General features: G+C 48.2%; 1 protein-coding gene across 2 annotated transcripts in view; it reads right to left on the bottom strand.

Annotated features, from left to right (window-relative positions):
• Nucleotides 1-975: 975 nt before the first annotated feature.
• The window catches only part of RASSF2 (Ras association domain family member 2), a 41954-nt gene continuing 22534 nt past the window's right edge, over nucleotides 976-20395 (bottom strand). For both annotated transcript variants that reach the window (XM_035117375.3, XM_088670880.1), the window contains exons 6-11: nucleotides 13394-13554; nucleotides 11166-11267; nucleotides 10132-10183; nucleotides 8538-8659; nucleotides 4681-4778; nucleotides 976-4134 (exon numbers count right to left, since the gene is read on the bottom strand). In XM_035117375.3, the coding sequence (XP_034973266.3) occupies nucleotides 4065-4134; nucleotides 4681-4778; nucleotides 8538-8659; nucleotides 10132-10183; nucleotides 11166-11267; nucleotides 13394-13554 (605 nt within the window). In that variant the 3' untranslated portion in view covers nucleotides 976-4064. The remainder of the gene's footprint in view (nucleotides 4135-4680; nucleotides 4779-8537; nucleotides 8660-10131; nucleotides 10184-11165; nucleotides 11268-13393; nucleotides 13555-20395) is intronic.

Here is a 20395-nt window from a genome sequence, read left to right as displayed (position 1 = left end):
TCTGCAATCCTTACAATAGCTCTGAAAAATAGACCGGTATTATCACCCCTCCCCTCCATTCTACAAAAGGGGTGTTGTGGCAGAGAAAGGGGTTTGTGTATGGGCGCCTAATGAATTCACAGTAGAGGTAAGACTTGAACTGGGGCCCTCTCAGTTCACAGCTTTCAGAGACTACGTTAAGTTGTCCTTCCCGTCAAGAGTACATTTCTATTATTGCTAAATTTCACACAGGTCACTCCAGTTGCAATCAGAGGCATGTCACACACACCAGCCAACCCTGTGCCAAAAGAAGGGCACTTTGCTGGGCGGCCCTTGTTTACATCGCAAAGTTTAATACGCCAGGATATTCATGGAATTGGGAACTAGAGGGTCATTTAGTCCAACCCCCTGTGATGCAATTCCTTCAGGATCGCCCTTAAAACACAAGATGGTTGGCAACTCCATAAGCTTGCGAAGGTGTGTCTACTTCAGGCACTAGGTCCTGGCTCAGACATGCACTTTTTACCACTGGTTAGTTGCAAATTCTTGCATGGGCAGGACCCTCCTCAGATTTCGCACGATCTCACGCACGACACAAGCCAGTTCACACTTTCAGTTGCCCACCATCAAGAGATGCACATGCCTGTTTGTGGGAGAGAGGTCCGACCCTTAACCAGAGAAATGCAAGGCAGCTTTTGCAATCCTGAGCTGCACTTGCTTGGATCCCAAGAGTTCTTAAAATACACCCCCCCCAAAAAAACCCCAGACTCACACTTTTTAAAAAGGTGCCCCACCCTCTAGTTTCCACTAGAGACTGAAACCATGAACAAGAATGGAATGAAATGTACATTTGGACTAAAGAGTGTACAGCAGTCGTTCCCAAAGTGGGCGGTGTACACACACACACACACACACACACACACACCATGGGGAACAGTAGGGTTACTAGTGGGGTGAATGCTAAGAGGCAAGGAGGTGTCTGGAGGTGTAAATGGCTGATAGCAATAACAATTTTATTATTTTTACCTCATTGAAGAGCTAGTATCACTGGATCAAGTTCATCAGTTCTGATGAATTAATTCAACTAAATACTTTTAACTGGATTATGGGTAAATGTGCAATTTTTACTGTTTTGAGTTATCTTCTTTAGCAGGTTGTGCAAACTGCTATTCTGGACAATCCTTTTTACAGGGTGGGGGTCATTGGGGTTGAGTTTATGGAACCAAGGGATAGGTGGCCGCCCCAAAGTGGGGGAACCACTGGTGTACAGGGCTGGACACAGACCTAGACCTACTTAAGAGCTGACCCAATGAAGTACTGTACCATTGATTTCAATGGGACTCTCCAAGTACAGTTAAACGCGGATCCAGCCCACAGGCTACAATCATCGTTGCAAATCTGTTTTGTGCTGTTAAGCCCACAAAGACCCTTCAGAGCTTGTTTTCATGTGCTGGTTCATTTTAGAATCCTTTCAAAAAAAGAATAAAAAATTATTATTTATATAAATTATTGCTGTTATTTTCCTGTGCATGTAATATTTGGCATATAGATAATGATAAAAGAATAGAAAAGGCTGGAGCTTAAAAAAATATCCACAATCAATCTAGTGCAATTTAGAAGTGAAAAGTTGTTAAAGGGTTAGCTAGAAAGAAAGAGGGCGATACGTCTAAAGTGAGTTTACCCAGGAGGAAATTCCACAAAAGTTTGGTGGGGCAGTTAAATATGCTCAGGATTTCAGCCCCAACAAGCAACAACACACTAGAAAAGAATCCTTTTTGGGGGGGGGGGTTCAGGGGCTAAGTAGGAAAACTTCTGAATTATTATTCCTTTTCTCAAAAAAGTTCCACTGATGCCACCAAGGGCAGGACTACGTATTACACATAATACCTGCTGGCCACTTATGTTAGTGCAAAGCAGCTCAAGGAGGGAGATCATGTCGGAATGCATTAGTAAGGGGAGGGGAGGGGAAACAGGATGTTTAACCCTTTCCTAGAGAATCATAGAATCGTAGAGTTGGAAGAGACCACAAGGGCCATCCAGTCCAACCCCCTGCCAAGCAGGAAACACCATCAAAGCATTCTTGACAGATGGCTGCCAAGCCTCTGCTTAAAGACCTCCAAAGAAGGAGACTCCACCACACTCCTTGGTAGCAAATTCCACTGCTGAACAGCTCTTACTGTGAGGAAGTTCTTCCTAATGTTTAGGTGGAATCTTTTTTCTTGTAGTTTGAATCCATTGCTCCGTGTCCGCTTCTCTGGAGCAGCAGAAAACAACCTTTCTCCCTCCTCTATATGACATCCTTTTATATATTTGAACATGGCTATCATATCACCCCTTAACCTTCTCTTCTCCAGGCTAAACATACCCAGCTCCCTAAGCCGTTCCTCATAAGGCATCGTTTCCAGGCCTTTGGCCATTTTCGTTGCCCTCTTCTGGACACGTTCCAGCTTGTCAGTATCCTTCTTGAACTGTGGTGCCCAGAACTGGACACAGTACTCCTGACCCACTTCAACTAATACCTGCCTTCCGAAGCGTTCCAGGAGCATTTCTGCAGGAGTAAGAACGTGCCTGGAACCCAACAGGGGGCAAACCAGCTCAGGGATGAAAACTAGAGGCAGAATGCGGTTGGCAGGGAGAGGGTTAAACACCCTTCCCCCTTCTTTGCCTCAAACTGCTCCCTCCCATAGCTGATTTTTGCCATACGCCTTATGCAGAGGAATTATTTCCCAGCCATTTTAAACACACATCAAAGGGAGGTGGGAAGCGTCCGATGTTCCTTTACTGCCCAAGGAGAGTGTCTTCTCCTGCAAAACCTCCTGGGCATTTGGCCTCAAATATCTGTAGAACTGGGAGAGGTTCTTGAAAATGGCACGTCTACAGTTGCAAGGGGTGGAGGGGAAGGAGAACAAATGCATTTGCCAACTGAGCATATTCTTTCATTAAAAATTGCCATTCAAGTATGCTGGGTGTGTTACTACTTTTCCATTTTCTTGCGACTAATATTCTTGCCGCTACTATTCCATACATCAATAACGTTCTATTAGCCTTTTTGACATCCTCTGGAATTATGTTTTTAAATCATTTGCAAGGGCTGCTGTACTTTGCACCATTGCTATATATAGCAAGGCCAACACAGGGTTAGCAGCCATGCTTTAAGAAATGGTTTATCAAAGGGAATTTGCACTGTTGGCCTGCATAGCTGGGCCACCAGCCCATTCAAACAGCTCAGCCAAAGAGTCTCCAAAAAGTGGTGCTGCGGAGGAGATGAAGCTGGGTCAACAGTGCCCCCTTGTCTCCAGGGCATGCAAGGGGCCCGAGCCAAGCTGCCCCCACCTTGGCACCGTACAGGGAAGGTAGCTGTGTGCTGACTTCCTCAGCCACAGGCAAACCCAACCCAGTTTTGGGCGCACCTTACCTGGGCCAAGATGAAAACCTGGCCTCCTCCCCCCATCTCAAAGGCCCTGTGGAACCAGGAAGAAGAGGGACTCCAGGAAGGACAGAAATGGGTGGCTGGGTGGATGAGAAAGGGCAGGTAGGACTAAGACTAGGCCCTCCCAGTGGGGGGGGGGAAGATCTTAATATTTTACTTAGAGCTCAGAAATGACCAAAAAAGAAAAAAGGGAGGAGACTTCCTCCTCTGGCCCTGACTTGCCACCACAAAGCCAGAATTTGAGTGGAAGGTTAAAGCGGTGTTTTGGTGGCCCGCAAAGGGGATGCCTCCAACAGAAAGCTTCAGCCAACAGAAAAGGCTCTGTGAGAACCTCAGAATCGCCCAGCTGGAGAGGCAAGAAGGTCCACTGGGTCCAGGCTGGCCAAGAGGGCAAAGGCTTCGGTGGCTTCCTTGTTTGTCCCCGGCAAGGAGTGCTCAAAAGGTCTCCTGCCGCTAAAGAGAGAGGCTTCGCTGAGATCGCCTCCAGGAAAGCTTGGAGGAAAGGAAAGACAGTTAGTCAAGGTGGGTTCTGTGTTCAAGTTCTGCTCCAGAAAGGAAGAGCCGCCTCTGCTCGTCGCAGCACGTTCTTCTTGCAAACAAATCTTCTCCAAGACGTGGCTCTTCTGGCAGCAAAGTCCACCCGAGGGCAAAGGCTTCACATTGTGGCCGGGCCATCGGAGATCTCTTCTAATCGTTGCTCAATCATTACACGCAGGACAGAATACCTGAAAAAATAAGCAGTGTTTTACAGCTTAAAAGGAAAAGGGTGTGCACCCCAGACCTTTGTGGTGAGGAGAGAGCAACTCCACATCAGCCTTCTCCACTGGGCAGTGTAGCGGTTAGAGTGCTGGACTAGGACCTGGGGGACCAGGGTTCGAATCCCCCCTTGGTCACTGCCTCTCAGTGTAACCTACCTCGCAGGGATGTTGCGAGGATAACATGAAGAAGGAAGGAGAAGTGCAGCCTTGAGCTCCTTGGAGGAAATGTGGGATATAAATGTAATAATAAAAATAATAAAGAAAACTGGTGTCCTTCAGATGTTTGGGCTACAACAGCGCAGCTGGGTGAAGATGCTGGGGCTGCTGGGAGTTGTAGTCCAACTTGGTTGGAGGGCACCAGGTTGGCCAAGGCTGCTCTGCATCTTAAGCATCATTTCAAGCAATTCCCATGGAAACATCCCCAGACTGGGCCCTTAAAAATACATTCAAAAAGAACTGTGCTTTGAGGGCCAGAATCCCCAGTCGTTGCATCCCAGGGAAGGAAGAGCTTACTTGTGTTTAAGCTTCTTGACTTCACGATCTTCTTCCTCTTTGAGTTTCTGAATGAAGCTTGTCAGGACAGGCATTTCAAACTTGATATATTGAGCAACCTGCCCAGGCGGTGGGGGGGGGGGGAGAGAGAGAGAGAGAGAGAGAGAGAGAGAGAGAGAGAGAGAAAAGAAAACAGAAAGGTGATGGAACACGCCACCCCTGCGAGGCTTGCACAGAGAAGAGCTTGAGAAACACACATCTCCTGGCTTGAGGCTGGGACCGGCCCTGCTCAGCTACCCACGACTGTGTACACACAGACCCCAGCACCCTCTTCTGGCCCAAAGGGGAACAGGAGTGCTTTGGGTGAATCCCAGAAACTTTCTACTTTAATTGCGTGCTTTTCTTAAGGACAAACGGCAGTCAACGGTTCTCCTGTTTAACACCAGGGTGGGAGGAGAGTCAGGATCAGGACTGAGATCTGTGAAGAGGGGAAGGAAACCCTTTCCCTCATTCCTATTAAACGAATCACTTTCTATCCGCTTGCAACACACTTCCACACTTCTTGCCAGGTTGAATCCTGACAAGACAGAAGTACTGTTTTGGGGGGACAGGGGCAGGCTGGTGTGGAGGACTGACAGGTCCTGAAAGGGGTAACTGTGCCCCTGAAGGACCAGGTGTGCAGCCTGGGAGTCATTTTGGACTCACAGCTGTCCATGGAGGCGCAGGCCAATTCTGTGTCCAGGGCAGCTGTCTATCAGCTCCATCTGGTACGCAGGCTGAGACCCTACCTGCCTGCGGACTGTCTCGCCAGAGTGGTGCATGCTCTAGTTATCTCTTGTTTGGACTACTGCAATGCGCTCTACGTGGGGCTACCTTTGAAGGTGACCTGGAAACTACAACTAATCCAGAATGCGGCAGCTAGGCTGGTGACTGGGAGCGGCCGCCAAGACCACATAACACCGGTCCTGAAAGACCTACATTGGCTCCCAGTACGTTTCTGGGCACAATTCAAAGTGTTGGTGCTGACCTTTAAAGCCCTAAACGGCTTCGGTCCAGTATACCTGAAGGAGCGTCTCCACCCCCATCGTTCTGCCCGTACACTGAGGTCCAGCGCCGAGGGCCTTCTGGTGGTTCCCTCGCTGCGAGAATTGAGGTTACAAGGAACCAGGCAGAGGGCCTTCCCGGTAGTGGCGCCTGCCCTGTGGAACGCCCTCCCACCAGATGTCAAAGAGAAAAACAACTATTTTACTTTTAAAAGAGACAACTGAAGGCAGCCCTATTTAGGGAAGTTTTTAATGTTTGATGCTGTATTGTATTTTAATATTTTGTTGGAAGCCGCCCAGAGTGGCTGGGGAAACCCAGCCAGATGGGCGGGGTATAAATAATTTATTTTTATTATTATTATTCCAAATATCCCACTAGGACCAAATGACACTGAGGGTGGGAGAGATTTGCTGAGACCCCAATAGAGGAAGGGCAGGGGAAGCATTAAATGCCCTCTGCCCAGACCCTGCAGTCCCAACCCCGACTCCCTCCCCTATTCCCAGCTGTTATTCAAAACAGACAAGTTAAATGCAATGGTGTGTTTAATGTATGGCCCACGTTTCGACCCCCATGCCCCCTGGTCAACAGAGAAGGGCTGATCTGCTTGCAACGGCTTCAACCCAACCACCGGATGGAAGCAGAGTGGTGCGTCCGCACTCACCCAGGTGCTGCACCCAGAGCCATAGGTAGGGGGTGGTGAGATGGGCCCCCACCAGGGGCACAGGTGTGTGTGTGTGTGTGCAAAATCGGCTAAAAAGAAGTCCATAAATATGTCTATAAATAAAAATATTGATTATTGCATCATAAGAAAAGGTTTTAAATAGAGGGTGAATTGAATGGGAGGAGAGGGGGGTTGGAGAGGGAGAAAGAAGAGTTAATTTGTCCATGGTTAGGGGGCACAGCCTTCTTCTTGGGAGAAAAGCAATGACAAACCTAGACAGCATCTTAAAAAGCAGAGACATCACCTTGCCGACAAAGGTCCGTATAGTTAAAGCTATGGTTTTCTCAGTAGTGATGTATGGAAGTGAGAGCTGGGCCATAAAGAAGGCTGATCGCCGAAGAATTGATGCTTTTGAATTATGGTGCTGGAGGAGACTCTTGAGAGTCCCATGGACTGCAAGATGATCAAACCTATCCATTCTGAAGGAAATCAGCCCTGAGTGCTCACTGGAAGGACAGATCCTGAAGCTGAGGCTCCAAGACTTTGGCCACCTCATGAGAAGAGAAGACTCCCTGGAAAAGACCCTGGTGTTGGGAAAGATGGAGGGCACTAGGAGAAGGGGACGATAGAGGACGAGATGGTTGGACAGCGTTCTCGAAGCTACGAACATGAGTTTGACCAAACTGCGGGAGGCAGTGGAAGACAGGAGTGCCTGGCGTGTTCTGGTCCATGGGGTCACGAAGAGTCGGATACGACTAAACGACTAAACAACAACAGGGGGCACAGCCTGCTCTGGCTGCACTCAAAGCAGAGGCCAGTCCCACCTTCCTTTTGCATCTCGCTCACAGAACAGAACAGACCTCTGCAAGAGCTTCAGGGAAGGAGACACCTCTTTTGGCTCAAAGGGCGTTTGACCACACTGGGGAACGGGGAGGACTCCAAGTAGCAGTCCTTCCTTCTCCCACGCAAACACTGCCATCTTTCACTTCCTCCCTTTCGTGTGCCAGAATCTGGGGGCTGGGGCTGCAGGTTGGCTCCAGGCCCCAACGTAGCGCCATTTTTGGGTGGCCTTGTGGGGAATTGTAGACTGGCAGCAACAGATCCAGCTGCCCACATCTCTGGTGACAGGATTGGGTAAGCACGAGAAAGTGCTCTGGGATGCTGACGCTGGGCTTGCACACGGCAAACCAATAAAATCAGAGCCTGCTGGATCAGGCCAACAGACACCCCCCCCCAAGTCCAGGATCCTGTTCTCACAGCAGCCAACCAGATGCCCCCTTGGGAAACAGGACCTGAGTGTACCAGCATTCTGCCCACCTGTGATTTCCAGCAACTGGCATATCCGTTACATGGTGTGTGTGGCAGCAGACCTTAGCCATCCTGGCTAGGAGTCATTAGTAGCCCTTTCCTCCATGAATTTGTCTATCCCTCTTTTAAAGCTATCTAGGTTGGTGGCCGTCACTGCCTCCTGGGGCATGGAAAAAATCCCTTCTTTTATCTTTCCTGAACCTCCCAACAATCAGCTTGAGTGGCAGTCTGGGAGTTCTAGCCATAGCTGCCAAGTACCCCGTTTTCCCGGGAAACCCCCCGTTTTTACTTACCTTTTCCCGGTGGTCCCCCGTATCACTTCGTCTCCCGTTTTTCTCCGTTATTTTCTCCTGCCGGCGGCCATTTTTTTTCTGATTTGCCCTTCTATGGGCACCAAAAATGGCCGCCACTGGCTTCAAAAGTTGCATCTACGCATGTCCGGAAGTGCATAGACGCGACTTCCGGTGTCGGCCATTTTGGTGCCCATAGATGGGCGGTGTGACACCGGAAGTTGCGTCAACGCACTTCCGGTCATGCGTAGAAGCAACTTTTGAAGTCGTCGGCGGCCATTTTTGGTGCCCATAGAAGGACAAAGCGACACCGGAAGTTACGTCGACGCAACTTCCGGTGTCACACGGCTGCCGGTCCCGGATTCTGCAGTCCGGGACTTGGAAGGTAAGGTTCTAGCATTAGGGGGAGAAAAACCTGTCAACTTCTATCAGGCCACCTCTTCCTCGGCTTTCCCCCCAGCCCCAAACGCTGCCCCCTTTCCCCACAGGGAAGCTGCTCCACCCCCACCCCCTTGATCATTTCACCTGCCCTTCCCTGAACTGAAATAGGATCCCGCCGCAAAGCAGCAACTCACATCATAAGTGACTTCCTCCACCTGGTCCTTTTCCATCAAGAACACCTTGGCAATTTGTTCGCAGGGTCCCTGCAGAATCCGAGCAATCAGTGGGTAATCTGTCACCTTTAACTTCTGCTTTTCTGCATGAAACAGGGAGTGTGGATAAGGCACTGAAGAAGACAAGGCAGGGACCCCGAAATCCACCCTGTTGCCCCAGACACAGAGGAGGGGAGAACAGCAGCAGCGGCAAGATCAACCAAGCAAGAACTTTCTGAGAAGCATCCAAGCAGGGGGTGGGGTGGCGGCTAACGTTTTGCAACCCAAGGGCCACATTGACCCAAGTCCATCCCACTTATGTCAAGAGTGGTTGTGGCCAAAGCGTACAAATGGATGGGCAAGAACCGCAGCTCTCAAGGCTACCTGTGAAAAGATTTTCCCACCAGGTACTTCACACTCTTTAGATTATTTTTTATCATCCATCTGCAGGAATGTCATTGGCCTTTCCCCGAGTTGGTGGGGCACAACAACAAGAAACTGAGCCCTTAGTGTCATTGGCCCAGTCCTGTGGAACGCCCTGCCACTGGAGATTCAGCAGGCACCTTCTGTGCCAACTTTAAATGCCTGCTGAAAAAAATGTCTATTCCACCAGGACTATGCAGGCAAGTAAGAATACATCATTCCACAATGGTTAATTGATGCCTGTTTTTAACTTTTAAAATGTTTCTAATGGTTTTATTGTATGATTTTAGGTTGTTGTTGTAAACCACTTTGGTATTTTATGATATAAGGTAAAGGTAAAGGGACCCCTGACCATCAGGTCCAGTCGTGTCCGACTCTGGGGTTGCGGCGCTCATCTCGCTCTATAGGCTGAGGGAGCCGGCGTTTGTCCACAGACAACTTCTGGTTCAGCATGACAAAGCTGCTTCTGGCGAACCAGAGCAGCGCACAGAAACGCCGTTTACCTTCCCGCCGGAGCGGTCCCTATTTATCTACTTGCACTTTGATGTGCTTTCGAACTGCTAGGTGGGCAGGAGCTGGGACCGAGCAACGGGAGCTCACCCCGTTGCAGGGATTTGAACCTCTGACCTTCTGATCAGCAAGCCCTAGACTCTGTGGTTTAACCCACAGCGCCACCTGGGTCCCATATTTTATGATATAGTGGTATACAAATAAACAAAATATTTTTTAAAAATCCATTTTAAAACACGTTTTAAATGCACAAATGGGGGGGGCTTTGAGGCAGGCGAAGTTAACAGCTAGGGTGGGTTTAACTCATTCCCCGCCCCCCATGCACTGTGGCATCACAATTAGGCTGGTGACCCATGGCTTAAATCCATAACTGCTTAACTGCACCATAGCCCTATCGAAACCAGCACACAATACACCATAGACAATATGGAGAGATACAAAATATGGATTCTGAAATAACATGAAGTTGAAAATGTTGACAATAAGACCCATGGAGAGGATGATGAGAAGTCTGAAGATTCAGAAAAATCTCTAAATATGGATATGTAATTGGTATTGTTATAACTTTACGCTTGTAAAATCAAATAAAAATTAATATATATATTTTAAAAAAGAAACCAGCGCACAATAACAGCCTGCTCACCTCCACTGGTGTGAACAATGTACAAGGCGAATTCCTCTGCCGAGTTCTCAATCTGAACACAAATAAAGAAAACACAGAAAAGATAAAACTCTCTCTCACACACACAAAGAACAAGTTTGTGTATATTTTGTGAGATGTGTTGTATGATATATACATCATCCTGAAGTGGCTTATTCATATATTTTGAATGACATCATAACCGATTATATATTTACTAACAGTTACTAGCCAGCATGTTGCGTTTGCATTTTTGTAGATTGTTACATCTTGCAACACAGTGGTTTGTGTTTGTCCAGTCCAAGAATAGGCAGCTGTGACAGCAGGCAGCTCACCGGGGCCATCAGGAGTGGGAGACACAGATATACAACCTACAGCCGCCTTCACCAACTTGGGGGCTCTCCATGGTATGACTCCCATCAGCCCCAGGCAGCATGACAATTTTGGACTACAACTCCCATCAGTCCCAACCAGCACTGCCGTATGAAGTTGAGTCAGATGGGAGCATAGCTGCCAAGTCTCCCGTATTCCCCGGGAAATCCCCGTTTTTCCAGCTGTTCCTAGCTGAAAAAACGGATTTTTTTGTTTTTTCCAGGTTTATTCTGGCGCGGTGGCCATTTTGGAACTGGGCGGAGCATGCTCAGGAGCGACTTTTGATGCTGCTCTGCCCAGTTCCAAAATGGCTGCAGTGCGACTTCAGGCGCGGCAGCCATTTTGGAACTGGGCAAAGCAGCATCAAAAGTCACTTCTGAGCATGCTCCGTCCAGTTCCAAAATGGCGGCAGCGCTACTTCCGGTCTGCTACTTCCGGTCCGATCCCTTATATCTCCGACAGGAACTTGGCAGGTATGGATGAGAGTTGTAGTCCAAAATAGATAGATGTCCCTGAGGCTGGGCAAGGCTGGGGACAGCAATCTTCCTCCGCAAGCCCCACAGAAATGGACCAGAGTCGGACAGAGGCCCAGGAGGAGAGGACAGTGCTGGGAGACTTTCCCAGCTCAGACTTGGGCCAGTCCAAACCACTGGAGCAAAACGTGCCTTGAACTTGTTAAGCAGGAGCTTGAGAACTTGAGGTGTCGTCATGGTGCTGTTGATGCGGACATTCGTGATGGAGCCGTAGGCAGGCGTGAAAACCGATGTCTGCGGAGAGGAGCAGAAAGGCATCAGAAGGACGGAGGACACGGCGATCCAGACAAGCAGAAACACTGGAGACCCACAGAAGCACAGAGGAAGTTGTGAGCTATGTACTTGGGGGGGGGGAAGCAAACGGCATGCTAGATTGGAAGGAAGATCTTATTGAGTTCATTGTTTGATTAATATGTTGCAGTCGTTTGCTTTATTAAAAGGCTACTGTGCTTGATATTATAGGGATTGCCAGTGTTTCTTGATTTTTTAATGCTGCCGTGATTCTTGTGAACTGCTCAGAGCTCAACATCTGTTGCTGGAAGAGCAGAATGCAAAGATTAAATCGAATCAAAATCGAATCAAGAAAGAGGAGTTGGGGGACATGGGGGAGGGAAAAGAACATTTGCCAGCAAGAGGACTAACTACAGGCACCAAAGAACTTCAAAAATTAACTGGGAAATGGTCATACATTCCGGAGCAAATATTATGGAGCTTTTGAACTCTCACATTGCCAGCGTTCTGTAGCTTTATACATATCATATTTTTCCGTGTATAGCATGCCCCCGTGTATATTTTGGGGGACTCAAAATTAAGAAAATGGGGGGGGGGAGATTGCCCAGAGTTGTTGAGATTTTTTTGGCAGGGATTGCCCAGAGTTGATGAGCTTCTTGGGGGCCAAAATTCACTCATCCGCCAGACCGACTGTGGCTATAGTGCACGTCACTGAACCAACCTATTGTCTGCCCACTCACCGACAGCAGCCACCCCAATCACACGCCCAATTACTGCAGTGGCAGCCTATCGGCAGCAGCCCTTCCAACAGCCACCAATCACTCCTGACAAGCTCCTGCTTGCGCCAGCAACCAATCCCCCATCCCAACAATGCGCTGATCACGTATAAGACGAGCACCAATTCTGGACATTGTTTTAGCAGAAGAAAACCTCGTCTTATATACGGAAAAGTATGGTACATGGGCACCCAACTCTGCTAAGTGAAAGCCAGAATGTGGTGTAGGGCTTAGAGCAGTGATGGGCAACCTTTGGAGCTTGGTGTGTCAAAATTCGCCCAAAAACCGAGCATAACTTGGGTGGTGTGTCACTTCGATAAAAATACCATAATTTCCACGATATTTATAGTTTAAATAACAAAAATGTAGAATTGTAATATATAACTGTATTTAATAAACCAAAAACTAATTATTTAACCAAACCAAACCAAAAAACCCCTTATTTATTTATTTATCACAAAGTGCCCAGAGTTGTTGTTGAGCTTTTTGGGGGGAGCTGCTGACCAAAGTTTTGGAGGTTTTTTGGGGGGGTGCCCCAAAGGATTAAAAAAAACAATCTCTGGCTACAGCAGCAACAACAACAAAAGGATCCGGGTTTTAACAGTGGAGACAAGCTGTAGGAGGAGCGGGAGAACAAATGGGGGGAAAACAACAACAACAACAGCGCGAATGGGCCGATGGGGCGTGTGCCAGCAGTGAGGGCTCTGCGTGTCACATCTGACACGCGTGTCATAGGTTCACCATCACTGGCTTAGAGCAGGGGTCCCCAAACTAAGGCCCGGGGGCCGTATGCAGCCCAATCACCTTCTAAATCCGGCCCGTGGACGGTCCGGGAATCTGCGTGTTTTTACATGAGTAGAATGTGTCCTTTTATTTAAAATGCATCTCTGGGTTATTTGTGGGGTATAGGAATTCATTCATATTTTTTCCCCAAAATATAGTCTGGCCCCCCACAAGGTCTGAGGGACAGTGGACCGGCCCCCTGCTGAAAAAGTTTTCTGACCCCTGCCTTAGAGCGTCAGACTGGGAGAGATCAGAATTTGAATCCCCACTTGGTATGAAGCCCACTGTGTGACCTTGGGCCAGTCATAGCCTCTCAGCCTGACCTACCTCACAAGGTTGTTGTGGGGATTAAATGGGGGGGGGGGGAGAAGAACCACGTACTCCCCCTTGAACTCCTTGGAGCAAAATGCCACAAATACACGAGAAAGCAAATAATAAATAGATGCTAGCTTCCATATAAAATAAAGCAAAACAAAAGATGCCTGCCTTAACAATTCACTGGTAGGCACCGAGAACTACATTCTCAACCTGGATCCGTCCCTAAATCAAGATGCTCCTTGGGAGACTCACTTTGTGGTTGTAGAAATGCCCGTTGATGGAGAAGCGGTGCCGCCTGATCCTCCGCTGCTCACTCGGGGTGCGGAGAGTCCCCCTGCGGCGCATGCCCACATCGCTCCGTGTCCGCATCAGTTGCGGCGCTTCTTCCTGCTGGGCTTTGAGATCGTTGTCATCTGAAATGGAGGAGAAGGGAACGGTATGTCAAAAGAAGCTGACCTCCTCCAAAGAAATCCCAAACACCTGTATCTTAAAAAGTTTTCAAAAAGAGAGGCCAGGCGACATTCTCTGACACCACACATACAGGCCTACGGGGTCTGACCTGCAGGTAAAGGACCAGGAGGCAGCAATGCTCTTGAATACCAGGCGCTGGAAACTGCAGGAGGAGAGAGGGCTCTTATGGGAAACCGACAAGCAGGATTTGAGTGCAACGGGCTCCTGGTTAGCCACTGTAAGAACAGGGTGATGGATTAAGGCCTGATCCAGCAGGCTCTTCTTATGTTCTTACATGATCTTCTCCTGGGATTCCCTCCTTCCCTCTCTGGCATGATAAGGACTCTGCAGGATCAGACCCAAGCCACATGTGCCCAACCAGGTGTTTCTGGGAAGCCCACCAACAAGATGTTCAGAATCAGGGGACAAATAACTCAGGTCACCTTGCCTTCTTTTTTCCAATTAGAGAAGCACATTAGCAAGGGGCATGCTACCAGCTCACAATTTTTACAGGCTCTTCCTACTGCAGGTTACTCAGTTTGCAACAAGCAGAACTTGCATGACGCACACAAAGTAGCCCGGTGTTCTACTCACGTGTAAAGGCAATGCGAAAGCGTGCAAAGCTCCACCCTCCTTGCTGCCTTTCACAAGATGGAGGGCAGACAACTGAAGCACAAAACCTCCTTTATGTGCCGAGCATCTCTCCACAACAGAGAATTGGGGAATATGAGGGAGTGTTTGCCCTCCAGCTCACAAAGGGTGAAACTGAGCAGGCTCGTCCCTCTCCATGTGTTCCTTTTACACATGAGTAGGACTCCCAAAGAGGATATGGGAAGCTGGTGCTTTCGGTGAAGCCAGACACTGTAGACATGGAATGCTGCTGTAAGTTTTAAATGAAGGTGTCTGCGAGGGGTTAGGGCTATGGAAGTTCAGCAGCAAGCACAGAAAACAAAGGAGGGGTGAATACTGAAAATTGTTTCCTGGAAATGCTCCTAGATCCAGCTGCAATTCTACTGGCGCAGCAAATGTTCCTAGCTGCAGTGCTACAGAAGCCAACAAGTTCCCCTTCATTAGAGGTTTTCAAAGAATCATAGAGTTGGAAGGGAGCCCCAAGGGTCATCAAGCCCAACCCTCTGCAATGCCTGCTGTGAGTTGGAGTGGTGCCACTATCCAGAGATAAAATCCATAGCCAGTGTTTTTACTGTTAGAAGACGTTAACAATGTGCTATTCACAGACTCCTTTCCTAATCAGGGTGTCTTCGGCTACATTTGTAATGCGCTCCAACCTTCTAGGCCAAGGTCATTTGGATGTCAGCTCCCTAACAATTGTGATCTAAAGTGCATTGCAATTTGGCCTCCTGTCCTGCAAACTCTAGACAGCATCTTAAAAAGCAGAGACATCACCTTGCCGACAAAGGTCCGTAGAGTTAAAGCTATGGTTTTCCCAGTAGTGATGTATGGAAGTGAGAGCTGGACCATAAAGAAGGCTGATCGCCGAAGAATGGATGCTTTTGAATTATGGTGCTGGAGGAGACTCTTGAGAGTCCCATGGACTGCAAGAAGATCAAACCTCTCCATTCTGAAGGAAATCAGCCCTGAGTGCTAACTGGAAGGACGGATCCTGAAGCTGAGGCTCCAATACTTTGGCCACCTCATGAGAAGAGAAGACTCCCTGGAAAAGACCCTGATGTTGGGAAAGATTGAGGGCACTAGGAGAAGGGGACAACAGAGGACGAGATGGTTGGACAGTGTTCTCAAAGCTACGAACATGAGTTTGACCAAACTGCCCGCGGGAGGCAGTGCAAGACAGGAGTGCCTGGCGTGCTCTGGTCCATGGGGACACGAAGAGTCAGACACGACTAAATGACTAAACAACAACAAGGTACCACTAGGATCAGCTAGTCTAGCCCCCTGCAGTGCGAGAATCTTTCTGCCCAACGTGAGGCTCGAGCCCACAACCCTGGGAGGCTCATGTTACGGACTGAGCTATCCATTTGTTTGCAAGCTGTGTTGCTTATATCTTGGATGTAAGGATCTTGGTGGTCTCCCACCTCGGTTAGCTTCCTTTGCTCACTGGGTGTAAGCAGTGCTGGAATTCCCAGCTGGCAGATGAAGGATGTGCTTAGGCCATTAGCAAAGCAGGGTCGCCCCAAAATGAGCTTCTGTTCATTTTTTAAGTATCAAATATATTAACAAACACTTAACAAACACTGAAGCAGTCTATTACAGGGAAACTCAGAGCTTTGTTAGACTTCCTTAATATTTCACACACTTGCCTCATTTTTCTCTTCTCTTTATAGCACTTATCCCCACCTAAACCCAGGCATGACCTAGCAATGTAGATTCAAATAATGCAAGCAAAGTAAAGACCCCTTCATCGTCCGTCTAACTCATTGCTTGTTTTCCTTCTCTTCCTGTTTTGTGGGATGAAGGTTTTGTTGGGATAGTAAGCAATGAATTTTAATATTTTTAATTATTGTTGTGTCGATATTTGTGTACAGGCATGGTCCTCACAATAAACGGATTTGACTTTGATAATGCAAGAAAATAAAATCCTGTCCTATGTAGCAATAAATCGATGGGGGTTTATAGTTTAGCTTTTGTTTTGCATGACATATGGGGAAACTATGGCATTGTTCTCGAAGCCACCAACATGAGTTTGACCAAACTGTGGGAGGCAGTGGAGGACAGGAGTGCCTGGCGTGCTCTGGTCCATGGGGTCACGAAAAGTCGGACACGACTAAACGACTAAACAACAACAACAACCTGCGAACTCTGAACATTAAGAACATAAGAAGAGCGCTGGATAGGGCCAGTGGAGCCCCCTCTGCTCCAGTATCCTGTTCTCACAGTGGCCCACCATATGACTTGGGGTGGGGAACCCACAGAGAGGATCTGAGCGCAAGGGAAACTCTCCTGTGATTTCCAGCAACTGGGATCCAGAAGCACTGTTGCCTCCAACTGTAGCGGCAGAGCACAGTTATCATGACAAATAGCCATCGATAGCCCTCTCCTCCCAAAAATTGCCCAACCCTGTTTTATTAAAGCCATCACTGCCTCCTGCAGGCGAGAGTGCCACAGGTTAAGGAAGTTTAAGTTCTGCTGTGTGAAGGGCTTTCTTTTGCAGTGGCTGTGAAGGATAATAAGGGGGTCATTAACCCCTGATCACCCTGTATTCCATGCCCGTATAAAATCATTAAAATTATAGGACTAGAAAGAATGTACTCTTGGAAAGCAGGGTGCCCAAGGGGTACGTTCTTTCATATGTGGTGGACCTGTAAAAGGGTAAAAAGGTATTGGGAAATCATTTATAATGAATTGAAAGAAATGTTTTAAAGCACTTTAAAAAAACCCAAAAAAACAGAGTCCTTTCTGTTGGGGATAATTCAGATGAAAATTCCCAAGTGTCAAAAAAAAGTTATTTATGTATGCCACTTCTGCAGCCCGTGTTTTGTTAGCCCCCGAATGGAAAACGAGCGAGGTCCCAACTAATGAAGAAGGGCAACTCAAACTGATGGAATAAGCGCAGCTTGCGGACCTAACATACAGAATAAGAGAACAAGAAGAGCATACGTTTAAAGAAGATTGGAAAATCTTTATTGAATATATGGGGGGAAACAGTGTATACCTGAAAACGTTGGCAGCATTAAGATAAATTCAACAGTCTAAACAAGTTTTGATGCTGTGGTGACGTGGGTGGCACTGTGGTCTAAACCACTGAGCCTAGGGCTTGCCGATCAGAAGGTCGGCAGTTCGAATCCCCGCGACGGGGTAAGCTCCCGTTGTTCAGTCCCTGCTCCTGCCAACCTAGCAGTTTGAAAGCACGTCAAAGTGCAAGTAGATAAATAGGTACCGCTCCAGCGGGAAGGTAAACAGTGTTTCCGTGCGCTGCTGTGGTTCGCCAGAAGCGGCTTAGTCATGCTGGCCACATGACCTGGAAGCTGTACGCTGGCTCCCTCAGCCAGTAAAGCGAGATGAGCGCTGCAACCCCAGAGTCGTCCGCGACTGGACCTAACGGTCAGGGGTCCCTTTACCCTTTAAGAATTGAATACTGAATGGTTTTGTTTATATAAAATATGCAAGGGATTGATGTTATGCAAAATGAAATATGGAAAGAAGGGAAGTTTTTGATATTTTAAGGTTGTTTAAATGAATATTCTAAATTGTAAAACAAAATTTAATTAAAAATATATATATATAATATGACTAGATGTTGGTGCCACCGGGAATTCTCTTGCCCTGCTGCAATGGTCTAACTGGCTGCATTTGCCCTTTTGCCTGCTAGACTAAAAAGGGTGAGAGCTCTTCTACAAAAGCTTCCTCTGAGCGGCTGCTCCTTGAGATGAGAATGTGCTGTGGACCCTTAAGCGTTCCTCTAAGATTCCTGGCGTGGACCCAGAACATAATGAAATCCCTCTTAATCCATTTTTAATGGGCTCCTTAAACTCACATTTCAATTTCGGGCCACACCATGTCTCAACCCACCCAAGCCTGCTCCTGTTTCCGATCTGCAACAAGCTGGGTGGCATGAAACAACAAAAGAAAAAAAATAGAAACATATCTTAAACATGTGACATAAAAAGAGCCTGCTGGATCCTGTCCTTCCAGTGGGAAACCTGCAAGCAGGATTTGAGCGCAAGAGCTGCACTCTCCTCTCCCATGGCTTCCAGCAACTGGTACAGTGGTACCTCTACTTACGAATTTAATGCGTTCCGAATGCACATTTGTAAGTCGAAAAAATTCGTAAGTCGAATCTCATAGGAATGCACTGGGAGAAAAAATTCGTAAGTAGAAGCAACCCTATATAAAAATTCATAAGTAGAAAAAATCCTATCTAAACCGCATCCAAGATGGCGGACAGAGCTCCATTCGTAAGTAGAGTTATTCGTAAGTAGAGGTACCACTGTATTCAGTTACCTTCTCCTCCACTGAGTTTGCGTAATCCTCTTTTAAAGCCATTTAGGTGGGTGACCTCACCATCTCCTGTGGGAGTGAGTTCCACCGTTTAACAGTCCTCATGCAAGGGCTTCTCAGCAGATATACCGACAGGGTGTGCAGGGTGTGGCCTGCAACCAATAGACTGGCTCCTCCTCTCCTCACTTTAGGACACTGCTCAGATAAGAGAGAAGGGTCAAGAGCACTACTGCCAGTCCTTCAAGGCATCGGAGGGCCAGCTATGGAGGGCAAAGCACAGCCATCTTGTGGCACATTATGAGTCCTGGATTCTCTTTCCCCATCAGCCTCAGGACCCCAGGGCTGACAGCCCCCACCCCATTGCCAGCAAGGAAGTACTAAGAGGCAGAGAATTTCTCTGCAACTCCCAGGCATGCTCATGAGTGCCTCTGATGTGCTCGGCTTAGGGAACTGGGTATGTTTAGCCTGGAGAAGAGAAGGTTAAGGGGTGATATTATAGCCATGTTCAAATATATTAAAGGATGTCATATAGAGGAGGGTGAAAGGTTGTTTTCTGCTGCTCCAGAGAAGCGGACACGGAGCAATGGATTCAAACTACAAGAAAGAAGATTCCACCTAAACATTAGGAAGAACTTCCTGACAGTAAGAGCTGTTCGGCAGTGGAATTTGCTGCCAAGAAGTGTGGTGGAGTCTCCTTCTTTGGAGGTCTTTAAGCAGAGGCTTGACAGCCATATGTCAATAATGCTTTGATGGTGTTTCCTGCTTGGCAGGGGGTTGGACTGGATGGCCCTTGTGGTCTCTTCCAACTCTATGATTCTATGATTCTAACCCCTTGGATGCCACACCTAACTTCCTGCCAAAGCCTTAGCTGTGTTCTCTGGGAGGGGTGAGCAACACTCCTTTCATCTGGGCATCCCTTCTAAGCTGTTGCACAGAGGTTTCAACTTCCTCAAACTTGAGCACCGGAAGGCCACACTTAAAAATAATAATTTTAAAAAAATGGCCTACTGATCTTTGACTGGTAAAACTAAGTTTGGACTGGTGCTGGTTTTCATCTCCCAATTATGGATTGCTAGGCTGCACATCAGTTAATCATGATGGTATTACTCTGAATGGGTTCCTGAAAACTTGGCGGGGTGTGTGTGTGTGGATTTTACAGCAGGGAAAACTGAAAAGCCTGGCAATGCCCTGCTCTTGGTTATGGGGAAGGCAAAAAGAGGCGGGTAGGGGACACAATCGCCCACAAGCATCCTCTCCTGCCTCATGGAGCCCAAGGGGCTCCCTTGTACTCTGGAGTGCCGAAGGCCAGTGGCGAAGCTGCACACTCTGGCACCGGGGGCGGAGAGCAGTCGGGGGCGTGGCTGGCACGCGTCCCAGGGAGCGTGGTGCGCCGCCCGCAGGGCGTAGTGCCCGGGGTGTGTGTGTGCGTGGCCCATGTCCGGGGTGGCTGCTGCGATGGTACCCCCCTCCCTGATGGTGCCGGGGGCAGTGCGCTCCCCCACCCCATTCCTCCACCAATGCTGAAGGCAACTGCTTGTGAAGGGCAGCTGGCCAGATAGAGGGGTACCAACTGGCCCAGGGCTTCCAAACTGACACAGCAACACATATTCAACCACTGACTGTTGCACATGGAAGAAGAGGGAGGCCTCAGCTAGGGTGGTGTTTGTTTTTTGTTTTGCACAAAAGTTTCTGAGCAGCAATTTCCATCAGCTGTTTTACCTTAAACCAGGCACCCCCAAACTTCGGCCCTCCAGATGTTTTGGACTACAATTCCCATCATCCCTGACCACTGGTCCTGTTAGCTAGGGATCATGGGAGTTGTAGGCCAAAACATCTGGAGGGCCGCAGTTTGGGGATGCCTGCCTTAAACCCACTAGTCTTCCAAGCAGT

Source organism: Zootoca vivipara, chromosome 6, assembly GCF_965207765.1.
Source record: "Zootoca vivipara chromosome 6, rZooViv2.hap1.1, whole genome shotgun sequence".
NCBI classification, from domain to species: Eukaryota; Metazoa; Chordata; class Lepidosauria; order Squamata; family Lacertidae; genus Zootoca; species Zootoca vivipara.
Note: the sequence above shows the minus strand (reverse complement) of the source record. Positions and strands in the feature narration are given on the sequence as shown.